This window comes from Furipterus horrens, unplaced genomic scaffold (assembly GCF_987537825.1).
Source record: "Furipterus horrens unplaced genomic scaffold, mFurHor1.1.pri manual_scaffold_16, whole genome shotgun sequence".
NCBI lineage: Eukaryota > Metazoa > Chordata > Mammalia > Chiroptera > Furipteridae > Furipterus > Furipterus horrens.
The window spans coordinates 12,481,969-12,503,064 of record NW_028327186.1 but is presented as its reverse complement, the minus strand read 5'-3'; the positions used below and the strand labels follow the sequence as shown (position 1 = coordinate 12,503,064).

Here is a 21,096-nt window from a genome sequence, read left to right as displayed (position 1 = left end):
GAGGCCAAGGAGAAGCTCTGGGGGCTGTGGCCTGGCTGGTCCCAGGCTCAGCGGGAAGTGGCCGAGCAGCCACAGGACGTCCTGGAGCGTGCTTGTGTTCTCTGGGCTTTGGCCACCGGCAGCAGGGTGGGCGGGAAATGTTGATACAGGGAAGTGGCTTATTTTTGCAAAAGCGCGGAGGGGGCTGGGTCAGCCCTTGAACCCTGGACTTCAACTAAAGCACCGAATGGCCCAGATCCAGTGCGAGAGGAATCTGAGTTTGGTGGTAACAGCGCGCCCACCCAGGGCCCGGAAATCTGAGCCCACGGCTGGATGCCCTCTCTGAGGCACGGTTTCCCTAGAAGAGTGGGGCCCAGTGAAACTTACAGCAGGTTCTGCCCCATCCCTTGCTCTCTGCTCAGACGCCTCTCATCCCCATGGCCATGAAGACAAAGCTGTTTGCATGGAGAGCATGTGAGGCCAGGCTTTGGCCTGGCCACTGTGGTCTCAGGTCTTGCTGGTCGTGAGGCTTGGGCGGCGACACCTGCAGTCCGGCCCGTGTCACACCTCAGGCTTCCCGGCCTCCAAGTGTCCGCTCAGGCGGTGCCCCCACCACCGCCAGGAGAGCCCTCCCCGCATGGCTCATGCGGCAGCATCTCACCCCCACTCCAGCGTGTGTCCAGACCCTGTCCCCTGCAGGAGCCGCTCTGGAGCCCAAGAAGAGGCTGGATCCGGACTTCAGAGTTTTCACAGTTGGATTTGTAAAAGCTAAAAGTGTCCTGATATGAAACAGGCATGGACTCGGTTCCCACGTTCAGTGCGTGTCTCACCGAGCAGTGGACAGAGGGGTGCCGTGGCGGGGATCCCCTTGCTTTCCCTTGCTGTCTCCATCTCTTACTGTCTTTTACCGCAACGCCCGGCCCCGAGCCCCCGTGGGCCTTTGCAGCGACCGCCCCAACTGCCTCACCCCCAGGCTGGCGCTGTCCTTTCTCCCGCTGACTCCTGTCTCCTGGTGTCTCCGCAGGTGGTGAAGCTGAAGGGCCAGGTGCTGTCAGTCATGTATCGGTTCCGCACCAAGAACCGCGAGTGGCTGCTGATCCGCACCAGCAGCTTCACCTTCCAGAACCCGTACTCGGACGAGATCGAGTACATCATCTGCACCAATACCAACGTCAAGTACGTGCTTCCCCCACTGCGGCCGGCTCCACCCGAGCGTGGTGCTGGGCTCCTTGGTCCTGCTGAGCCGGGCACAGGCAGGAGCAGCTCTGGGGCCTGGGGGTGGGCACCTCGGGGCCACAGGGCCTCTCTGCTCTCCAGCCGTGGGCACATGCCCTTCGGGCGTCAGCGCTCAGACTGGCCGCAGTCTCAGCCCTGCTTCCTGGCTGCGGGGCTGGGTGAGGCCTCCCTGGCAGGGTTGCTGGGAAGATGGCGTGAGGCCCAGCTCCTAGGTACAGGCAGGTCGCGCCTCCCGTCTGTGTTTGTTCTCGAGGAGGTACAGGCCCAAGAAGCAGCACATACAAGGTCAAAACGGTGCCCAAGGGCACAGAGCAGGTGCACCTGTGCCCAGAGTATCAGGGCTGCAGCCGGCAAGGACCTGAGATTTGTCCTGACCCCGAACCAGTCACTGCGCCCTCCCCCATTTTCCTAGATTCAACTCTGAGATGCGTATGTCCCCACCCACCACCTGCCCCTCCTCATCTGCTGGCAGTGTCCCCATGACCGCAGCCTGCAGGCGGTCACCTGCTTCCTGGCTGCCCTGGCCCAGGCCTCGGGTGGCAGAGCTGCCCTCCAGGCCCCACGAAGCAGCCTTCTTCCCAGGCAGTGTCTCAGCCTCGGCCTTGGTCCTGGCCGCAGGGCACAGCCTGGACAGACGGGCCCACATGAGGTCCCTGCTAGACGAGTCCCCTTCCCTTCCTCAGCCTCGCTGCCCCCCCTGGTACCTGGGGAAGAGAGCCTCACCCTCCCACCCTACAGGCGGACGGTGCGCGGGGGCCACAGCTGCCCGGCTGAGCCTTGGCCGGCCCTTACCTGTGGCCCCAGGTCTCTCTGGGCCTCTGGAAAGGCACCGCCCTGCGTTCTGCTGACTCCGGGCAGGTCCTGTGGCCCCTGACGAGCTGAGAGGCTGCGCCTGGGCATGGACCTCCTGCTCATGAGAGCGTCTGTCTCAGGTCCCTCCTCTCCTCCTCCCTGCAGCTCCCTTTCGGGGCAGCCGCTCCTCCAGGGCCTCAGGAGCTCCCTGACCAGCAGGCAGTCTGGCCTGGGGGCCCCAGGGAGTGGAAGCGCTCAGGGAGCCATGGGGACAGCCCGCGCCCCGCTCTAAAGCTGCTCCTGCCCTGCGAGGAGGGAGATGCTCTCCTGTGGCCAGCAGAGGGCAGTGACGGCCGCAGATGCCAGCAGTCCGGCCCCGTTCACCATCCCGGCTCACCTCCGCAGGCAGTAGGCAGCCTCGTGGTGGAAAGCCGGGGGGAAGAAATTCAAGTCCCGCTGCATTCGGTCACGGGAAAGAAATTTCCCGGAGAAGTCGGGTGTTTGACGGTTGGTGTCTGTGGGAGGGAGGCTGCTGAACGAAGGCCTCTCCGTCCCTCCGTAACTCAAGAGCAGGAAAAGCAACCCAGACTCCTGTTTCACAGGCTGGCCGCGCGGCTTTGGAGTGTGCCCACGTCCTGGTGTTTGGGGGTCGGCACTCTTAACGAGGCAGGGGCTGGGCTGTCCCTGGCAGGAGGGCTGTGCCGGCCTCGTGGCCGGCGTCTCTGCGGGGACGCTGTCCCTCAGCCTCTGCTCCGCTGAGCCCTCCTTCCTGGGCCGGCACCGTCCCTGGCCCTGCTGGTCGTCATGACCGCGGCCGCATGTTGTGCGCCACGTGTGTGTTTTCCGGCAGCTGGCAGGGTGCTGGGAGTCGGGATCCACAAGAAGGGAAAGGAATGTTCATTCCTGGTGTCTGCAGAGCTTAGAGCCAAACGCCCGGTCACCTAGCCCCAACCTGGGGTGCGTCCCGGTCCCACCCTCTCATCCACGTGCCACAGGCCCCACAGGTTCTGTCTGGGAGTCTCTCTGGCCCGCCTCCCGCTCCCTGCCTCTCCTCCCTGCCCCGGTCGAGGCCTTGGCCATCCCTCAGGGCAGCATCTCCCTGGCGGCTCCCTGCCTTCTGTGCGGTCCCTGTTGAGCTAACCCAGGTGGCCAGGAGCGTGCTCTCTGGAACACTCAAGCTGCTCCCGCCCCTGAGCAAAGCAGCCGCACAGCCCTGCAGGGCGTTTGGGGTCCTTCCCCCGGGCGGACGGCGCTCAGTCGCACGGGCATTGCTGGCCTCGCTCCGCTCAGCCGGGCTTGCTGAGCCCCCAGACACCTCCAGGCCAGACCCCGGTTTCTCCCAGGGGGGTGCGTGCACCACGTCTGAATGCCCCCCACATGGCTGCGTGCTCACTCAGGCCAGGCAAAAGCCGCCGAGCGTCCCCCCAGCCTCCTGGCCTCCCTGGTGCACGGGGGCCGCCTGGGCAGGAAGCCGGGCCGGTCACGTCTGGTTTGTCATCACCAGCGCTCGTCCCAGCTCGTGGGGGCCAGCGCTCGGCTGCGGTGGGAGCCCCGGTTCCCTCGCACGTGCTGTCGGCCAGCTGTCCCCTGAGCAGCGCGTCTCTCCCTCTGTGGAGTGCGCAGACACACAAGGTTTATTTTTATTCTGTTGCCGTGAAATGTCCGAGAAACCTACTCAGGCCTCTTCCCAGGACTGGGCGGCCGTGGGAACCGAGGGCTGTGGGATGGAGGTGCTGGGGTTACAGCTAAGCCTGCGGTCTGTTTTCTACACCCTGCGGGAGGAGCTTCGTCTGGTAGAGGAGCCGGAAGGGCGAGAGCAGGCTCCGTGCGGATGGCTGCAGCTCTCACGGTGCCGTCATGCGGCGCAGGGGCCCCTCTCGTGCTAGTGCAGGCGAGAGTCAGCTCCGCGGGGTCCGTGCGGGGTCGGCCCAGCTCACGAAACTGGCGTTTATAGCTAAACATTCGCTCGGTGTTAAACCCAACTGCCTTGCGTATATGGTGACAGAAAAAATACAGTAAAAATATTGGTTTTAAAAAACCCCATTACCTTTCTGAGTTTCTCCTCAACCCCTCCTTTTTAAAGTGTCTTTCTACCCTGCATAAAATGCAGTCATAAATCAAAACTTATTTCCTATATATCAGCAGCCTACACTTGCAATTCGTAACTTGGAGCCTTGATTTGGAGCATTTTACTTATTTATTTTTAGAGAGAGGGGAAGGGAGGGAGAAAGAGGGGGAGAGAAACATCCATGTGTGGTTGCCTCTCACACACCTGCAACTGGGGACCCGGCCTGCAGCCCAGGCCTGTGCCCTGACTGGGTCTTGAACTGGCGACCCTTTGGTTTGCAGGTGGACGCTCCATCCACTGAGACACACCAGCCAGGGCGAGTTGGAGCATTTTAATAAAGAATAAGTAAACAAAAATAGGAAACAACATAGAGAGCCATCGGGTGCCGCCCATCATGCCTTGGGTGGGTTCTGGTTCTGCCGGGTTGTGGTGACAGTGAACTTCCTGCTCCCCAGGCAGCTCCAGCAGCAGCAGGCGGAGCTGGAGGTGCACCAGAGAGACGGGCTGTCATCGTACGACTTGGCACAGGTGAGTCTGTGACCGTCTCCACCCAGCCCTGAGCTGGGGCCCCTCAGCCCCGCACGTGCTAGTGCTCCGTTCCTCCACACTGGGCAGAGATTCAGGTGCCCCGGGGACCTGTCACCCACTCATGCAGAGCTCAGCTGCAAAGGCTGTGAACCAGGTGACGAGCTCTGTCTGAGCCGCAGTCGGGGCGGAGAACGTCACAGGGCTACGGGGCATGTCAGGCTCTGTAACCCACCCTAGTGCCGACCGTCAGAGGCCACCGTTCCAGTTCTGAATGCTGTCAGCTCCCCAGCCGTTTCCCCTGCCTCTTGTCTGGGTCCCGCTCATCCTCCCTGCCCTTCACCTGCCTTCTACTTCCTCCTCCCGTCTCCCAGCCCCCTCCCCAATCTCTTACCCTCTTCCTCTTCCCATGGCCTCAGGTCTTAGAGAGGAGCCGCCACGCGTGGGCTTTTGGCCTCCTGAATTACACTTTACGTCTGCTTTTCCTCATATTTAGAGTACGCTGAGTATGTTTATTTCTCTAAGTCATTTGTGTGACCCCGTTGTGCTATCTGTGACCGTTGTTCATACCCCAGCCCGTCTGCTCTTGGCTTTCATGTACAGGAAAGCTCCCCACCCCACACGCAGGTCAGCCGGCGAGGCCCGTGGGGGTTGCTTCCAGTGAATGGTTGTGGCCTCACACACGGGATGCTGTTGTGTCTTAATGTGCACACAGGTCCCTGTCCCCAGCCTGCCAGCCGGTGTGCATGAAGCTGGAAAGTCTGTGGAAAAGGCGGATGCCATCTTCTCCCAGGAGAGGGACCCCCGGTTTGCTGAGATGTTCGCAGGGATCGGAGCCTGTAAGTGTCCAGACAGCATGGACACCGTGCATGCAGGGTCTCCAGCTGCTGTCCGGCCCCCGAGGGACAGCCGGCCGGGGGGACAGGACCAGGGTCGCGGATGGGGAAGGTGGGATCCGGGTGGGTCCTGTCGTCCTGGCCTGGCCTCTTCCTCACCCGTCACCTGGGGCCTCTAGCATCTTGTCTTCAGTATCAGAGGTTTTGGAATAAATGAGGACCATTGATCCACGGGGCACATTAGCTTTTGTGACTGAAGACATGTCCTAACAAACAAACAAACAAAAATATTCAGCTTAATCCCTAAGGTAGAGAAGACCACGTTTTAAAGTAAAAGTATGCATTAAAAATGAAAATAAAAATGATCCATTATCCCAGCACCTGCATGGAATCATTTTCAAAAGTATGTCCTTTCTGTCTCTTACCCATGGGGACGCTTTTTCTGTACAGCACTGAGCTCACACCGTTTGGTAGCTTGCTTTTTCCGCATGACAGTTTGTTATGAGCTTCTTTCCAGATCATTAACCCATCTAAATCGTTTTTATCGCTTGCGTGGACGCCCACGGTTCCCGCTGGGCCCTCTGTGGACCGTCACGTGTCCCACCCCCACCCCGCAGGGGGTGCCGCAGCAGAGACCCAGGCGCAGTTCTCTGCGAGGGTGCCCCTGGGGACCCTCATGTGAGGCCGCTCCCCTCCCCCTCCGATTACGACCGAGAGCGGCAATGTATAAACCTCGTCGGTTCCAAAATTCAGAAAGAAGATTCCATTTCCACGTGGCTGAGGCATTTATTTCTGCAAGATACAGTGTCGTCAGGGCCAGCTGAAGTGGGAGAAAGCAGCTGACTTACCTCAAGGGAACCGCCATCACAGGAAGGGAACCCCAGCCACGTCCTGTGAGGATGATGAACACGCTGGGGACAGTGTGGGCTGAGGGCGGCAGAGGTCTCAGCCGCGGGAAGAGAGCAGGCCTCAGTCCCTGCACTGTGTGCGCCATGGACCATGACAATGTGGCTGAGGACCGAACACAAACACATCAAGGAGGGCGCTGGAACTGTTGGGGCCACCACCACACGGTGTCCTGCCGCCAGCAACAAGCAGACCTGTCACCAGGGCAGGGAGGCGCCTGCTCTTGGTTCCCCTGACCATCCAGATGTGCTCTCTGCTTGCATCAGCATGTCCTCAGCTTGTACAGAGAATGGTAGCTTCATCTAGCAAGAGGTACCCACAGCATCTCCGGGAACTCCATCCGAAACGTACCAGTCTGCAAACACAGACACCTTCCCGGAACGCTGACAAAATGGGAAAAATCAACAGACAAGAAAAATAAAGAGGAAGAAAATATGTGCTCCAAACACCGTCCAGCACCCAGGCCACTGTCTTATTTGAGGACAAGAGACAGACATTCTTGGGCTCGCACCGTCTACTTGTACCAACGTGCAAGTGTGACCTGCATTGCAGAGTGAACAGTGCGTCAGCTGTGACGCGCAAGGACAGCGCTGATAGCCTGGAAAAGCCGTCGGGATGAAAAATGAAGCTACAAACACCTGGAATTAATGTAGAAACGGTTGGAAGATAAAAATGACAGCCAGAATGAAATCAATTCAGAGAAGATCCAGGCATGGTTTGGACTCGGGGGATTAAACCCAGACCTTTTCAGCGGTATACGCTGTTTTATCTCTGACATTTGTAGAGAAATACTGCTTCCAGTGTGTTTAAACATAACCATTAATGGGAAAAAGAAAAGAAGGAAGGGAAGTTGTCTCACTTCCAAGAAAAGACAAGGAACTTGTCAGCAAGTTGCAAAATACTCCGAAGAAAAAATGAGGTATCAGGAAAATATGGCCATCAAGAGTGATAAAATAAGTTGACGTTCAAGCACTCCTGACTGATAACTCCTGAATAGTAACCTGCCAAAATGTGAGTGAGGCCAGACAGAGGGAAGTGAAATCGCGATAAAGGCGTCCAAGATTAATTTTTCTGTGTCCTCAGCCACACCCCCGGGGAGTGGGATTCCAGCCCAGGAGCTGAGGGTCCAAGTCTGTTGCCCCGACCGCGCTTGTGTCCTTCCGCACGGACGCTTCCTTCCTTTCCCACAAGGTTGGAGAATTTGGTAAAATAGTGTCTGAGGCAGCTTCCTGAGTTCTTTTCATCTTCCCGGCCCTCGGAAGGGCCTGCCTTCGGTGGCGCGTGTCCTGGCCCAGGCGGCCGGTGCAGGGAAGGCCCCGGAGGTGGGCCGCCCCATGGTCTGCAGGGCGGGGACCCCTGAACGTGACCCTTGCTCTGCCTTCCCCAGCGGAGAAGAAGATGATGAGCTCAGCGTCTGCCGCCGGCACCCAGCAGATCTACTCGCAAGGAAGCCCGTTTCCCGCCGGACACACGGGCAAGGCCTTCAGGTAGGTGCCCAGAGGGGGCAGGGGGCCACCCCGGCCGCAGCTGGGCTCCGTGTGTGGTCCCTGGTTACGGCTGCAGGCCCCAGTGGCTCTGGTTCTGCGTGGCACCCTCCACGGGTTGCCATAGATACATGGTGTCGGTTACTCTCAGATGGGTGCGGCCTTCGGGGCTGGGAGGACGAGGATGGGCTTGCCTTTCTACTTCAAGTGGACACACACTGACCACTGACAGCTGCGGCCTCTCTCCTGAGTCCTTCAGCCCCAGGTGCCCCAGAGGAGCAAGTGAGCGCCGCCCTGGGGTCATCGGAGGAGAGGAGGGAGGCAGTGGTCCAGGGTGCGTGCTGGGCGTGTCTCAGGACAAACGCACTTTCTTTTCTTCTAGCTCTTCAGTGGTTCACGTGCCGGGAGTGAACGATATCCAGTCGTCCTCTTCCTCGGGCCAGAACATGTCCCAGATCTCCCGGCAGCTGAACCAGAGTCAGGTGGCATGGACGGGGGGCCGGCCACCCTTTCCCGGGCAGGTACGGGACTCGGAGGGCACTGCCCTCGGCTGCCGAGAGAGCAGGCTCCCGCCTGTCGTGGGTCTGGGTCTCGGCTCTGAGCCAGGGCTGACCATCCCAACCGTAGCCTGACACCCAGGGGCACCAGCCAAGGGAGACCTTGGTATTCAAGGCGTCAGGCCCCATACCTGGAAGGTGGATGACCCAAATCCCTGTAGCCTTGGGGGTGACTGACTGGCCCCAAAGATCCAAGGCACATGTGCTGCAGTTCCCGGGCCCATACCTGTGGGCCTGCTCCCAGGCCTTGTGGCCAGCTGGCCAGGAGGGCCGTGGGGGTCCCATCGGCCCAGAGGCAGAGCTGCTGTTGCCCCCGTACCTGCGGGGGGTGGCGACCGACCTGGGGTGCGGGGCGGGGGCCTGCCAGCGGTGCATCCCACCTCCTCACCTTGTCCTGATTGTAGCAAATGCCCTCCCAGTCCAGCAAGACGCAGTCGTCCCCCTTCGGGATTGGAACGAGCCACACCTACCCGGCCGACCCCTCCTCCTACAGCCCGCTCTCCAGCCCCGCCACCTCCTCGCCCAGCGGGAACGCCTACTCCAGCCTGGCCAACCGGACGCCGGGGTTCGGTAGGTGGGGAGTGGGGCAAGGGTGCCTGGGAGAGCCCGCAACGATGTTCTGAACACCCTGCATCTGGGGGGCCGAGCACCACGCACCCCAAGTCCTGGCACCAGGTCTGCACGTTTCTGACCCCCGCCTCTCTGGCTCTGAGGAGGCCGGTGGTTGCCCACCCTAGTGACCCCTAATAACCTCTCTTTGGAGTCAGCTCCGAATAGTTACCTTCTGAGGTCCTGGGGGCTACAGCAGGACCCAGGCCCCGGCAGGAAGGAGGGCTGCAGGCGTCCCTCTGTGACTGTGTCCTGTCCCCCGGCTCTTCCAGCTGAAAGTGGGCAGAGTGGCGGGCAGTTCCCAGCGCGGCCCTCGGAAGTCTGGTCCCAGTGGCAGAGCCAACACCACGGGCCCCAGAGCGGGGAGCAGCACGCGCACCAGCAGCCCGCTCAGACCGAAGTGTTCCAGGTAAATGCAGCGACCGCCGCCTTCCTGTAGGTACCCGCGCCTTCTCTCTGCCACCTTTCCCTGGGTCCCAGCCGTTGCGCGACTGTGTGCCGGCCTGCGTCACAGCCCTGATGACAGGGCCCAGGGGTGGGAGGCTCGGGTCCTCTCCCCAGTGGTGGACACCTGGCGTCCTCGCAGCCTCCTCTGATTAGACCCTGCTGGCCTGTCCCGGGCATCAGGCCGGCCTGACCCCCCTGCGCACCTACCAGCAGCCCCAGAGCAGGACTTGGCCCCCGGGGGGTTTTCTTGGCTCCACGGTCAGCTAGAAAAGTTTCCACTGGGACAAGGCTCCAAATGGGGGTCCCGAGCCCATGGGCTGCTCCCAGCCAAGTGCTGAGTCCCTCCCACCCAGTCTAATGGGAGCCCAGGGCCCCGGGCCTGCCGTGCAAAGCTGGGGTGGAGCAGGAGGCACGGGGTGGGAGAGCAGAGCTGCCCAGGGTCATCATCTCCGTTCTGAAGGCCGCTGTCCTTTCCCCACACCCCCTCACCCCAAGCTCTCCCACCAGGTCACGCAGCATCTTCCCAGGTAAAGGCCTAGAGCCCAGATGTCACGCCAGGTCTCCAGAGGGCAGAACCCTTTTAACCGTGCAGAGAAGCGCCTGGCCCAGGCCCCCTTCCTCCTCCTGGAAAGCGCAACCTGGCCCTTCCTTAGACCCTGCAGGGATGGCACTCCCTTCCTGGGCTTGGCACGGTCACGATGCTCAAAAGAATTCTTGGTCCGATAAGTTTGTGAAACATGGGTTGAACAGTCACGCATTGCTTTGACTGTAGACTTATCAGGGCCTTTATTACCCGAGAGAGGACGCAGGATGCTAGGGGAAAGGCAGAGTGCTCCTGGCTTCCCAAACTTATCTGTCCGTAGAATTCTTCCTTCCCAGAATATCTCACGGATGCAGAAGTCAGCAGAGCGTGCTTTGGGGAAATTACCACAAGGAATTGAAGCGTAGCCCCTCCCGTTTTCTGCAAGGGTAGTCTGAGGCCCGCAGAGCTGGAAGGACTTGTTAAAAGGGAAGTCTAACCGTGTTGGGCTCCGGCCGCGCCCTCACACACACAGAGGCCGTGGGTGGCCACAAAGCTCTCGCCCGCCCCTGCGTGGCCCCCTCCCCGCTGCATTTCCGTCCCTGACTGCGTGTACCTGCCCAGAGCCAGGCTGGGCTCTCCCCGCCCATGGAGCGAAGGGGAAATGAAATCCAGCCTTGAACAGACAGAGGTTGTGTCCTGCGGTTGCGTTTACTGGTGGGAACGGAGCCCCAGGAAAGAGCAGCTTCCCAGGGTCTCAGGCGTTCGTGGACCCCCGCAGCGCGTCCCTGGGGGACAGGAGTGCTGCTGGGCGGCCCCCTAACCGGACGCACCACCGTGAGGCTGTGCGGGACTTGCAGCTGCCCGACTCGCCTGCGGCCCCCTTGTCTCCTTCCTGCAGGACATGCTGCCCATGCCGGGGGACCCGACGCAGGGGACGGGCAACTACAACATCGAAGACTTCGCCGACCTGGGCATGTTCCCGCCCTTCTCTGAGTAGCCGTGGAGGGAGCGAGGCCTCCGCTGCCCAGTGCCGCCCAGGCCGTGACGGGGACGCCCCTCGCCCTGCGTGCCCTGCCGCAGAGCGCCCCCCATCACGCAGCACTAACCCGCCGCCTCTGCGGCTGCTCGGCCGCCGCCCGGAGCCCTGGTAGACGCTACTGAGTTGTGTTCTCCGTGTGTCCTGGGGAGGCAGGGCCACTGGGTCCTTAACTTCTGGTTGCGTGTGATCTCGTCGTAGACATTTTCACTTATAAAGAGTTTGGTTACGCCCCAGAGTGCCAATGCACCCCCAACCCCAGGCCCGCCGAGAAAGCTGGGACCCGGGTTCTTCTTGCCTTTATCTTCTGCGGGTGGGGAGGGCTCAGGGGCGCCCAAAGCAGAGGCGAGCGGCAGGCACAGGCCGGGTCCTGTGAGCTGGGGAGAGGGGTACAGGTGGGGCCACCCCCAGCTCGCCAAGCCTTTGTGTCTCTTGTACTGTGGACGTGTACTTTGTGACGTGACTCCCTGTCCTGCTGGCTGTGTTGGGCCCGTGTCTGTAGCGTGGGGTCAGAGGGAGTGTCTGGAGTCCAGGGTGTGTTGCAAGGGGAGCTGATTGCAGCCCCACCCCATGCTCAGCAGCAGCCCGACTGTGGGAGCCCACGGTCCGGGTGCCAGGCTGGCAGGGTGGTGTTTCTCCTCCTTGCGCCACTGGTGAGAGCTGACCTCGTGCAGCCAGAGCCTGGGGGTCACAGAGGCCCTTGTGCGGAGGTGTGAATGGGAGGGGAACGCCCCGGCCTCCTGTCCTGTGCCACCAGGTGGCTCCCCAGGACCAGCCTCGAGAGGGCGCGTTGTCCTCAGTGACCCTGGAGATGGTGTAGGGGGGAGCCCATGGCAGCCCTGTCTGGCACCCCTGGGGCTCCGCTTGCTTGGGGAGCTCCATCTGTGAAGCCCTACATTTTGGGGAGCGGGGAGGGGAGCAGCTTTGCGTGATCCCGGTTCCTGGACTCAAACTTCACACCGACTGGAGTTTCCAGAGCGGCTCTCATCCTTTGGGAGCAGGGCTGTGTGGTCCCGGCTCGGGCGCAGGTGATGCTCTGTCTCCCTGGGAGCAGAAACTCTGCTCAGCCTGACAAACGAGACCCAGGGCGGCTTCCCTGGGAGCCCGGCCAGGCAACCTCTGCCCCGCGGCCCACAGCCGGCCCCGGCAGTAGTAGGCATAATTACTCCCAAGAAAGGCACAAAAGCAGCTTTTGGATCAAAGAATGATTTCGTAGTAAAAGGAAAACAGACTGTGGCCTTTAGCCTATGAGTTGGGACATTTCAGAGATTCATGTGTGTTTGTGCTGTTGTTTTGGAGGGAACTTGGGGGCTTTCTGATGTGGCGTGTTCGGCTGACCTGCTGGCTGTAGCCGGGTCTGCTGGGCGCTGAGGGGCGGGGAGGGGACATGGAGGAGGTCTTGTTCCCTGGGACCTTTCATTTCCTCTCACTTCAGCTCAGGCCAGCGGGGTGCAGACAGACCCAGTTGTTGGTCCCAGGGGGCGAGGCTCTGTGGGTGACGGAAAGCCAGGCACCTGCATCTGTGCCCTTGAGAGGCTGCGTGGCCCCCAGAGTAACGTTGTGGACAAGATCAGAGCTCCTGCTCGCCTTGGCTGGGAGACGAGTCCCCAGAAAACAAGTGACATCTCGGGCACGTCAGCCCCCGGGCCGGGACGAGACAGCGGGCTCTCACCCACCTGCTTGCTCTCTGTGAGGACGTCCTGTTAGCAAAGCCAGGCCAGTTACCTGACAGCTCTGGGCAGCAGCAGGTCACAGGAGAAACGATCTTTGTTCTACCAGGAAGTAGGGGTTCGGGCATTAGGTTGCTGGGCCTGCTTCCTTCCCCAAATCCTTGTCTTGTGTACAAAGGGGCCACCTGCTGTCCCCACTTCCTCCACTGCCTGGGGCCCGAGGCAGCATGAAGAGGCCCCTTTCACATGTGCCTGGGCCAGTGGCCAGAGCTGGTTGTGTGGTCAAGCTGCCGGCCAAAGCCCGTGGGGCGCTGTGACGGTGGCCGGAACAGGCCAACTGCTCCTTGTAACCATCCCGTGTCCCTTCCGAGACAAGAAATGTCACAGCCGGGCGTCAGCGGACAGTGGACGCACTTCATCGTTGCTCTGCTAACGTTGCCTCTTCGGGATGTGGACTGGGCCATGGACCAATCATCGTGTGTCTCTCCTGAGTGTTCTCGGTGACTAACGGTTATTGATTTGGTTGTGTATGTGTAACTAATGTAACAGCCTTTTCAAATTTCATTGCAGTAAAAATGACTTTGCTCTGAATGATGACTAGCCCAGGCCAACTTTGTAACTGAGCGGTCTGTGGACCGTACCCTGGGAGTCTTGGGTAGATCTCGTAGAAGAGAAAAACGGAGGGTTCAGCCCCGCAGGCAGCTGGGAGCTGTACAGTTAAAAGTGCGCAGACAAAGAGCTAGGCCCCGCGGGCCACCAGCCGCAGAGACCCTAGAAATACACGCACATTCAGAAAGGAGGCCGTTATTTGGTGCTGGGGGAACAGCACAGAGGGAAGAAAGCAACCTTGTCCTGATCTTACACAATATGCAGAATACCATATGCAAAAAAAAAAAAAGAAAAAAAATTATGCAGTTGGAAACAGCTGAATGTTAAAATCATTTAGGAAAAAGCCTAGGAAAATCGATTTCATGAAATCAGCCAGGGAAGGATGTCCTCAGCGGGACACACGGGCTCAGATGCTGACATGATACTGATCTGCTCCAAGGCACTAAAAAGCAATTAGGCTTAAAGAAACGGAAATGACAGCCCATAAAGTGGCAGGAGATATTTCCAAGTTAGACACCCGACCCAGCAGTGTTCAGAGGGTGTTCAGAATAGATGAGGCTGTCAAAAAAACCGATAGGAGAAGTGTAACTTCTTAGATAAATGACCGAAGGGTTTGAATTGTCGGAGAGGCTGAACCTCGCGGGTCCTTAAACCGGATGGAACTGTGTCCCTCGGATCTGCCGAGTCCGGGAGCACAGCTGTGATGGAGGATGTGGGGGCACGGGGGCTTCTCTTGCTGGTGGCCCTGGGACACTTGCTCCTGAGAGTATTAGGCAGCATCCCGGGACGTCAACGACGGACAAAGCCTGCTACCCAGTGGTCGCGACTCAGTCCTAGAGGGCTTCCCGCAGGCGCACGAGGAGACAGGTAAGAGGAGGTGCGTGTGCTGTTTGTAATACTCATCCCCCCTTATCCACGGGGGGTATGTTCCAAGACCCCAACAGATGCCCGAAGCCGCAAACTGGGCACTTGGTGTCTTTCTGCACATGGTATAGAGGGGGCGCTGCTCCGTCCGCGCTGTTACTCACCCCAGGCCTCCACCCGGGCTGCCCCCACCCCTGCCTGCTCTCCAGCAGCCGAAATCCAGGCCAGATGTCTCTGACTCCCTGACACTCCTCCTGGAGGGGACAGACAGCACAGGGGACGACGGCCCCGCTTTTGCTGTCTGTTGCATTGGCAGCCTCTGAGGGTGCCCGTTTTCCGCTTCAGTTCCTGAGATCTGTGGGCTCCTTTGGCTTCCTCCCTCGTCTGGGAGCTACCTGCAGAAACACGCGTTTCACCACCGTTCCCCTGTCACTGGCGCCTGACATCAGTTGTCCAGTAAATCGCTGCTGAACTTAATCAAAGAGGGAAGCAGGCTGTCCCCGAGGGTACTTGTTCAAATGAGCAAACGGGCTGTCGGTTCCCTTGGCCGTTTTCCCAAGATGCTTTGAGCCACCCCAGCTGAATGGAAACTGTGCCTGACACGTAGGAACTTCCTGGCTGTCGTAACAAATCACACACGGCGTGGCTTGAGAAGACAGTCACTTATTGTCCTGCAGCCCGAAGGCCGCTAGTCCTAAACCTGCCCCATGGGGCTAAAACCAGGGTATTGGTGGGCAAGCTGGTTCCTTCAGGGGGTCCCAGGGCTGGGGAGAGTCTGTTCCTGGCCTTCTTGGCGTCCAGAGACTCCGCGCATTCCTGGGCTCCTGACCCCTTCCTCGTGCCACGTCATGGTCTCATTTTCCACGGCCACCTCTGCTGCTGCCACTAATTCTGATCTTCCTGCCTCCCCTTCTGTAGGACGTTGTGATTCCTTCAGGCCCCCGAGATAATCCAGAATCCTTTCCCATCTCAAGATCCTTAGCTGGAGCCTGCCTGCAAAGCATCTTTCGCCACGAAGGTAACACATGCACAGGTTCTAGGAGGTAGTGGATGGACACCTTTGGGGACCACGGTTGAGCCACCACGCCGACCCAGAGGACTGCGGGCACTGCCAGTCGTAAGGGCTCCACTGTAGTGCTCAGTCTTGGTGTCGTCATCACAGGCACAGGGTGGCCGCGCAGACCCCTGGTCAGGACCGTTGTCCCTACACCTCCAGTGTGTTCTCGGCTCCACGTTCTTTTTTGAAAATTTTTTTATTGATTTTAGAGAGAAAGAGAAAGACATCAATTTATTGTTCTCTCACTTACATATTCATTTGTATGTGTCCAGACTGGGGATCGAATCTGCAACCTTAGAATATGGGGATGACACTCTAACCAGCTGAGCCACTTCCAGTGCTTTTATCTATAAAAGAGGGTGCTGGGAGCTGAGGCCGCGGAGGGAGGGGTGTACTACATACGCCTGGGAAGCTGCTTCCTGCCTTTCAGGGGCCCCTGCCCTCTGCCAACCCAAGTGGCCTCGTCTGTTACCTTCAGATGCTGCTCTGACTCTGGCCTCTGCTGCTGGCGCCCACCCCTTGACTGATGACCCTTTAAATCCCCGCGTGGGTGTGACTCCTCTGGGAAGCCTTCTGGGCCCTGGCCTGGGCGAGGCGATCCAGGTCCCCACTCCGTGTGGTGCACCTGCCACGGTCTGTGTGGACTTCTCACAAGGCGGCCCCCTTCCAAGTAGTGACAGTGACCACGTCCCACTCACCCCTGCATCTCCAAAGCCTCCCAACGGTCCTTCGCACCCAGTAGGAGACATGCATTAAAGTGAATCCAAGACCTTTGCCCCCCAGCAGGTGTGAAGCAGGCATGTCCTATGCTCTCCTAAAGGTGGGCTTAGCTCCCTGGTGTCTGCAAAGCAACTCATAGGCCCTGCGGCTTCCACAGCCCTCTCTGGGTGGTGGCGCCCCCAACCCAGCAAGTCCTGAACTTCAGAAACTCCCCAGAAAGGGCAGATGTGACGGCAGCTGGGATTTCTTACTCACCACCGACATCTGTTTTTCTTGATGAAGGGTTTTGCCAAACATGTTGGAAATATACAAAAACAAATTAATGTGATGTTCTCTAATCCCCAAATACTTGCACGCCATCATGTGTAACATATTGCCATTTTGGCACGGACGGGCGTCTCTGCCCTCTGCCCAGCCCTGCTGAGTTGTGGGGAGAAACTTGGCCTCCCAACTGGAGGCCATCTTCCTGGTGCACGCACGGGACAGTCACCATCACCGGCCTCGGAGCTGATGTTCAAGCCAAGAGACCTGTTTTATTTCTGTCTTCATTTCCTCTACTCCTTGCCCTCAAATGGCTTTGACATTGAAGAAGTTTAAAAAAAAAGAGAGAGAAGGAAATCCCTGGTTGGGTCGCTCTGTTCATTAAAGCATCATCCCCAATACACTGAGGTTGTGGGTTTGATCCCCAGTCAGGACACATACAAGAATCAACCGATGAATGATAAGTAAGTGGAACAACAAATTGATGTCTGTCTGTCTGTCTGTCTCTTCTTTTTCTCTACAAATGAATTAAAAAATAATTTTAAAAAAAGGAGGAATTTTTTACCAAGTTTGGGACTCAACCGAATCCAAGGCAGTCAGCAACCCATGATGACTTCCTGTAATAAATTCAACCTGCTGACCCTACATGTGCTGTAATTCATCCCGCAGAGCATCCCGAAGAGGCGAGGACCGTGATCAGCACATGACGGACGTGGAAGCTGGCGCGTCACTTGAGTAACTGGACCAAGTAAGTGGCTAGGAAGCGAGGGAGCCATGGCTGGAGCTTGGTTCCGCTCTGATTTCAAAGCCCACGCTCGTCGCTACCGTATCCTGTGTCCCCTTGGTCCGTGGTTCTCGATTCCCGTCATCCCAGCAGCTGGGGGTCGGATACGCCACCCTCCTGCTGCCCCACAGTGCCCGTGCTGAGCTCAAACCTCGCCTGAGCTTTGACCCTAGAGGCCTCACAGAACCATCTTCCCCAGGGTGATGCACCATGTCAGGAATCTCATATGTAAATGAGAGAAGGGACATTTTTTGAAGTCCTGGCGCCGAGGCTGTATCCCAAACCAATGACATTATCATCGCGACCCCCTGGGTGGGACCCAAGCCCCTGTCTTTAAAGCACACAGGGTGATCGCCATGTGCCGTGAGGGCTTCAGGTGCCTCCCCCTCGCCCCCAAAGGTAATGTGCTGTTTTTGTACAGGGCTCCCCACCGATTTCTTTGGGTGAGCGTTTGGTGCTCCAGAAAACAGAGGTGAGGGCCGCGGGGCTCGGGGGCAGACTCAGGCACTCGAATGGGATCAAAGGCACCACTGGCAAGTTGGCACCCCTGGTCACGCAGGCGGGGCTGAGCCGGGCCGCCATTCTGCTCCGTGATTCTGAGCTCCGATGCGGACCCCACCAAGGAGTCCATAAGTCAGAGCGTGCTCGGAGGAGGAGAGATAGGGCAGATTCCAGAAGATGCCCTGTATTTACTGACTGTCGCTTAGGAAACCAGGTGCTGGGACAGTGGCTTTGCCTGGAATCCTTTGTCGTCACACAGTTTTCGCGACCATCCCCGGGTTTCCCCCCTTTTTTAACAGAAAGTCGGTGAGTCATTTTATCTGACCTCACTGTGACATCAGCTGGCACGTTCCCTGAAGGAGCGCTTTTGGGCCAACTGCCCTCCGGGGGGATGGCGTGGAGGGAGGTCTTGTTTATATTTATGTCTCGTTGACTCTGCCCCTGTGGGTTGTGGTTTCCGGGGAAAGACGTCAATTCTGCTTTAGGAGAAAATGGAAAATCCAATTGTTCAATACATGATACATCCCGTCTCCTGTCCTTTGGCCAAAGACCCGTTGTTTCATCACACGTTAGGGATGCTCTTCCGGTGAGAAATACGAGGCTGTCTGTGTTCCTGCTTCGGCAGTTTCTCTGGTATCTTTGTCTGACATTTTTACCTCTTGTTTTTTAAAAAATTTTAATGACATTAATAAGATTTTGTGACTTTGTTCACCTCTGTCACAGGCGAGTGTACTTGGTGCTGCTGAGGCCCCTCAGAGCCACAGCTCAAGACATACATATTAATAAATAAGGAGTCCATTTGTTATGCCACCTCCTCCAGGAAGACTTCCCGATCCTCCCCACCTGGAGGGTGTCTTTCCCCGTGGCTGCCTTTGCTATCTCCGGGCCTCTTTTTCACCCCTGACCCCTCTCTCGCTTTCCCTTCCGCCTGCATGCGTCCTGGCACTCAGGACGCACTCCCTGGATGCAGGGACGTTGAAAGTGGAACTGAATTCGCTCACAGCAGCATGAACAGGATCACTCTGGAACAGTCTGTGTGTTGGCCCTTACATTGTAAAAACAATGTTCCGAAGAATCCAGGCAGGGCAGTAATTGGGTGCCCCTGTCTGTGTAGCATCCTCATCTTCCTCGGATTGTACAGGTTCCCAGGATTTGGTATAGTTGTTGTGTTGAGGTCCATAGAATTTCAGGCCTAGAATGTGAGAGTTGAACTTGAAAGTCTTTCTAGTCTTGCCTGGAACGGGAGACTCAGTTGGTTTGCGCATCCTCCCGCTACGCCAAGGCTGTGGGTTCGATCCGCAGTCAGGGCACATGCAAGACTCACCCAGTGATGTGTCAGTAAGTGGAACAGCAAACTGCTGTCTCTGTCTCTCAAATAAAATTTTTTTTTTTAAGAGAAAGGTTATCTGGTCTTTCCAAGCTGTCCCTTCTTGCAGATGGGAAAACAGGGTCTAGAAGACACACTCATTTATCAGGGCAGGGTCACGGCCACCAGAGCATGTCTCGCCCACACTCCTCTATACAGACACAGAATGGGCATGGGGCCCGAGATGCGGGGGACAGGTGACGTGAGCCCATGACCGAGTCTAGGAGGAGAGCTCTGGGAGTGCTCTGCAGGGACCGTTCAGACATCACGGGCTGAACTCAGCGGGCCTTCGTCTCCCCTCAGGTGAGGAGGCCCCTGCAAGGAGCCGACGGACCCCCCGCCCAGTGCCCATGCAGGCCTGGCACCCAGGAAGCACCACCCAAGACTCCTTTCTGCAGTTGCGATGAAGTCAGGTGTGTACCCGTTCCCAGCCTGTCTGTCAAAACTGCAGCGAAGCCGAGAGGCCAGCGAGGCCCCGCGCCGGGGGGACGGGCAGACCCGCGGAGGATAGAACGGGGTGACAACCGGGAGGCAAAGAAGAGCAGCGGCCTCGGAGCCGCGTTGACCCTGGCACCAGGACTGGGGCGGGCGACCGAAGCCACTTTCTTTGCGCCTGTTATGTTTTGTTTCTTAATCCAAAAGAGAAAATCAAGGAAGAACTGAAGCAAATGTCACGAAGGGCATTTGTCCTGTGTGCTGGGCACACGGGTGTTCGCTGTATTGCCCCCTGTGGTTTTCTGGAGGTTTGGGGGCTTTTCCGTAAAACCGCAGCAGTGCGTGGCAGCAGGGACTGTTCCAGTGACCTCCTCGGCCCCAGCGCTCGCGGGCAGAGAGGCGACGTGGCAGAAGGATCAGAACCCAGAAGCGCCGCCCGCTCTCCAGCTGCAGCCGGTGCAGTGGACAGGGATGGGAGGCCGTGTGGACGTGCTCGGAGATCAATGTGGGGGGCAGAGCCCGGAAGACCAGGCACCAGCTTCCCGTTGTCCCCCTGCTGGACCTACACAGGCAGCACTTTACTGCCCCAGAGACGGTGTGTGACAGTCACACGAAGGACCTCCAAGGTTCTGTCGTGGGTCCGACCGGCGGGCGTGGCGCCCCTGCACAGCCGACTGTAGCCGCCCAGAGGTCAGGGAGACGCAGCGTGGCCTCAGCCCTCCTCACGCCTCAGGTGTCGGCCTCAGCTCCCTGCTCTAGTCCGAGGTCCCTGGCGCTCCAAGACCCTTATCAGGCAGAACATTCCAGAGCTGAGAGCTAATCTCCTAGGAGCCTGTGGAATGTGCAGGGACTGAATGTCCTAAGCTGGCCACGTAGCCCTCAGACCATCCAAAGTGAGGTGCAAACCCCCGCCAGCGTCTGTCAGACACTTGGTGACTCTTAGGTGACCCACCTGCCTCCAGCCTTCAAAGTGTTTGGAGAGACTGGGCTGGTCGGGGAGCCTGCTCCTCACTTCCAGCCTGGGAAGGTGGACCCTGGAGGGACCTTTGGAGGTCCGGGCACGTGTCTCCAGAGGCTTCAGAAACCAGAGCGCTGTTAGTGGATGTGCCTGAGATAGTAACCCAGCCGGCCAGGAAGCGGCAGGGGCCGGGCTCAGACCCAGCCGGCTTGACTCTTATTCTGTCCTGGATTTGCTTCAGTTCTTCCCAAACTGGTCTGCACATCCAGGTCGCTGAGGGGTGTCTTACAGCTCCCAAAGCCCGGGCCGCCCCCAGGGCAGGTGAGTCCCAATCCCTGGGGACAGGACTTGGGCATCCGGCATGTTTGGGGCTCCCCAGTGGTGTTGGTGGGGAGCCGGGTTTGGGCACCACTGTGTACATCCCTTCTGAATGCTCAGCATGGGAGCCCCACGCATGTACCACCCGAGACCCTGGCCAGGCCCCAGATGAGCCCGGTGCACCTCCAGCTTGAGGAGGAGTTGTTGACCAAACATATGCCGTTTGCTCCGAGATGGAAGAAAACACAGTCCGGCTGCGTGTCTCCCGCCAGGAGCTTCTGCGACGCCAGTGCTGTGGGGTCGCTCGGAGCTGCCTTGTTCCCCCGACAGACTGTTCACAGCTGGGTCTCTGTGCTGCTTCTAAAGCTTCTGGCTGTCTGCACATGTATTCCCCCGTGGTGCCACGCACCCGCTGTTCCTGTGCGAACACGTGGTCCGGGTTCTCCACGGCTGCGCTTAGACCCCACCTCCCGCCTGAAACCCCCCCGATGTCTCCAGCGACGCTTTCTCCTGTGTGAAGGGCACCTCTGAGTCCACACCCCAAAACCCAGTTGC

General features: G+C 58.7%; 1 protein-coding gene and 1 long non-coding RNA gene across 2 annotated transcripts in view; both read left to right on the top strand.

Moving 5' to 3' along the window:
* The window catches only part of ARNT2 (aryl hydrocarbon receptor nuclear translocator 2), a 60,885-nt gene extending 49,867 nt beyond the window's left edge, over positions 1–11,018 (top strand). The window contains exons 12-19 of the mRNA XM_090263847.1: positions 1,004–1,155; positions 4,531–4,603; positions 5,316–5,439; positions 7,730–7,829; positions 8,209–8,347; positions 8,788–8,953; positions 9,265–9,401; positions 10,861–11,018. Coding sequence (XP_090119973.1) covers positions 1,004–1,155; positions 4,531–4,603; positions 5,316–5,439; positions 7,730–7,829; positions 8,209–8,347; positions 8,788–8,953; positions 9,265–9,401; positions 10,861–10,959 — 990 coding nt within the window. The 3' untranslated portion in view covers positions 10,960–11,018. The remainder of the gene's footprint in view (positions 1–1,003; positions 1,156–4,530; positions 4,604–5,315; positions 5,440–7,729; positions 7,830–8,208; positions 8,348–8,787; positions 8,954–9,264; positions 9,402–10,860) is intronic.
* Positions 11,019–13,576: 2,558 nt separating this feature from the next.
* Positions 13,577–19,503, top strand: LOC149992171 (uncharacterized). The gene is made up of 3 exons (XR_016508443.1): positions 13,577–15,159; positions 16,849–16,927; positions 19,134–19,503. It is a non-coding gene; the product is annotated as an uncharacterized LOC149992171 (long non-coding RNA).
* Positions 19,504–21,096: the final 1,593 nt, after the last annotated feature.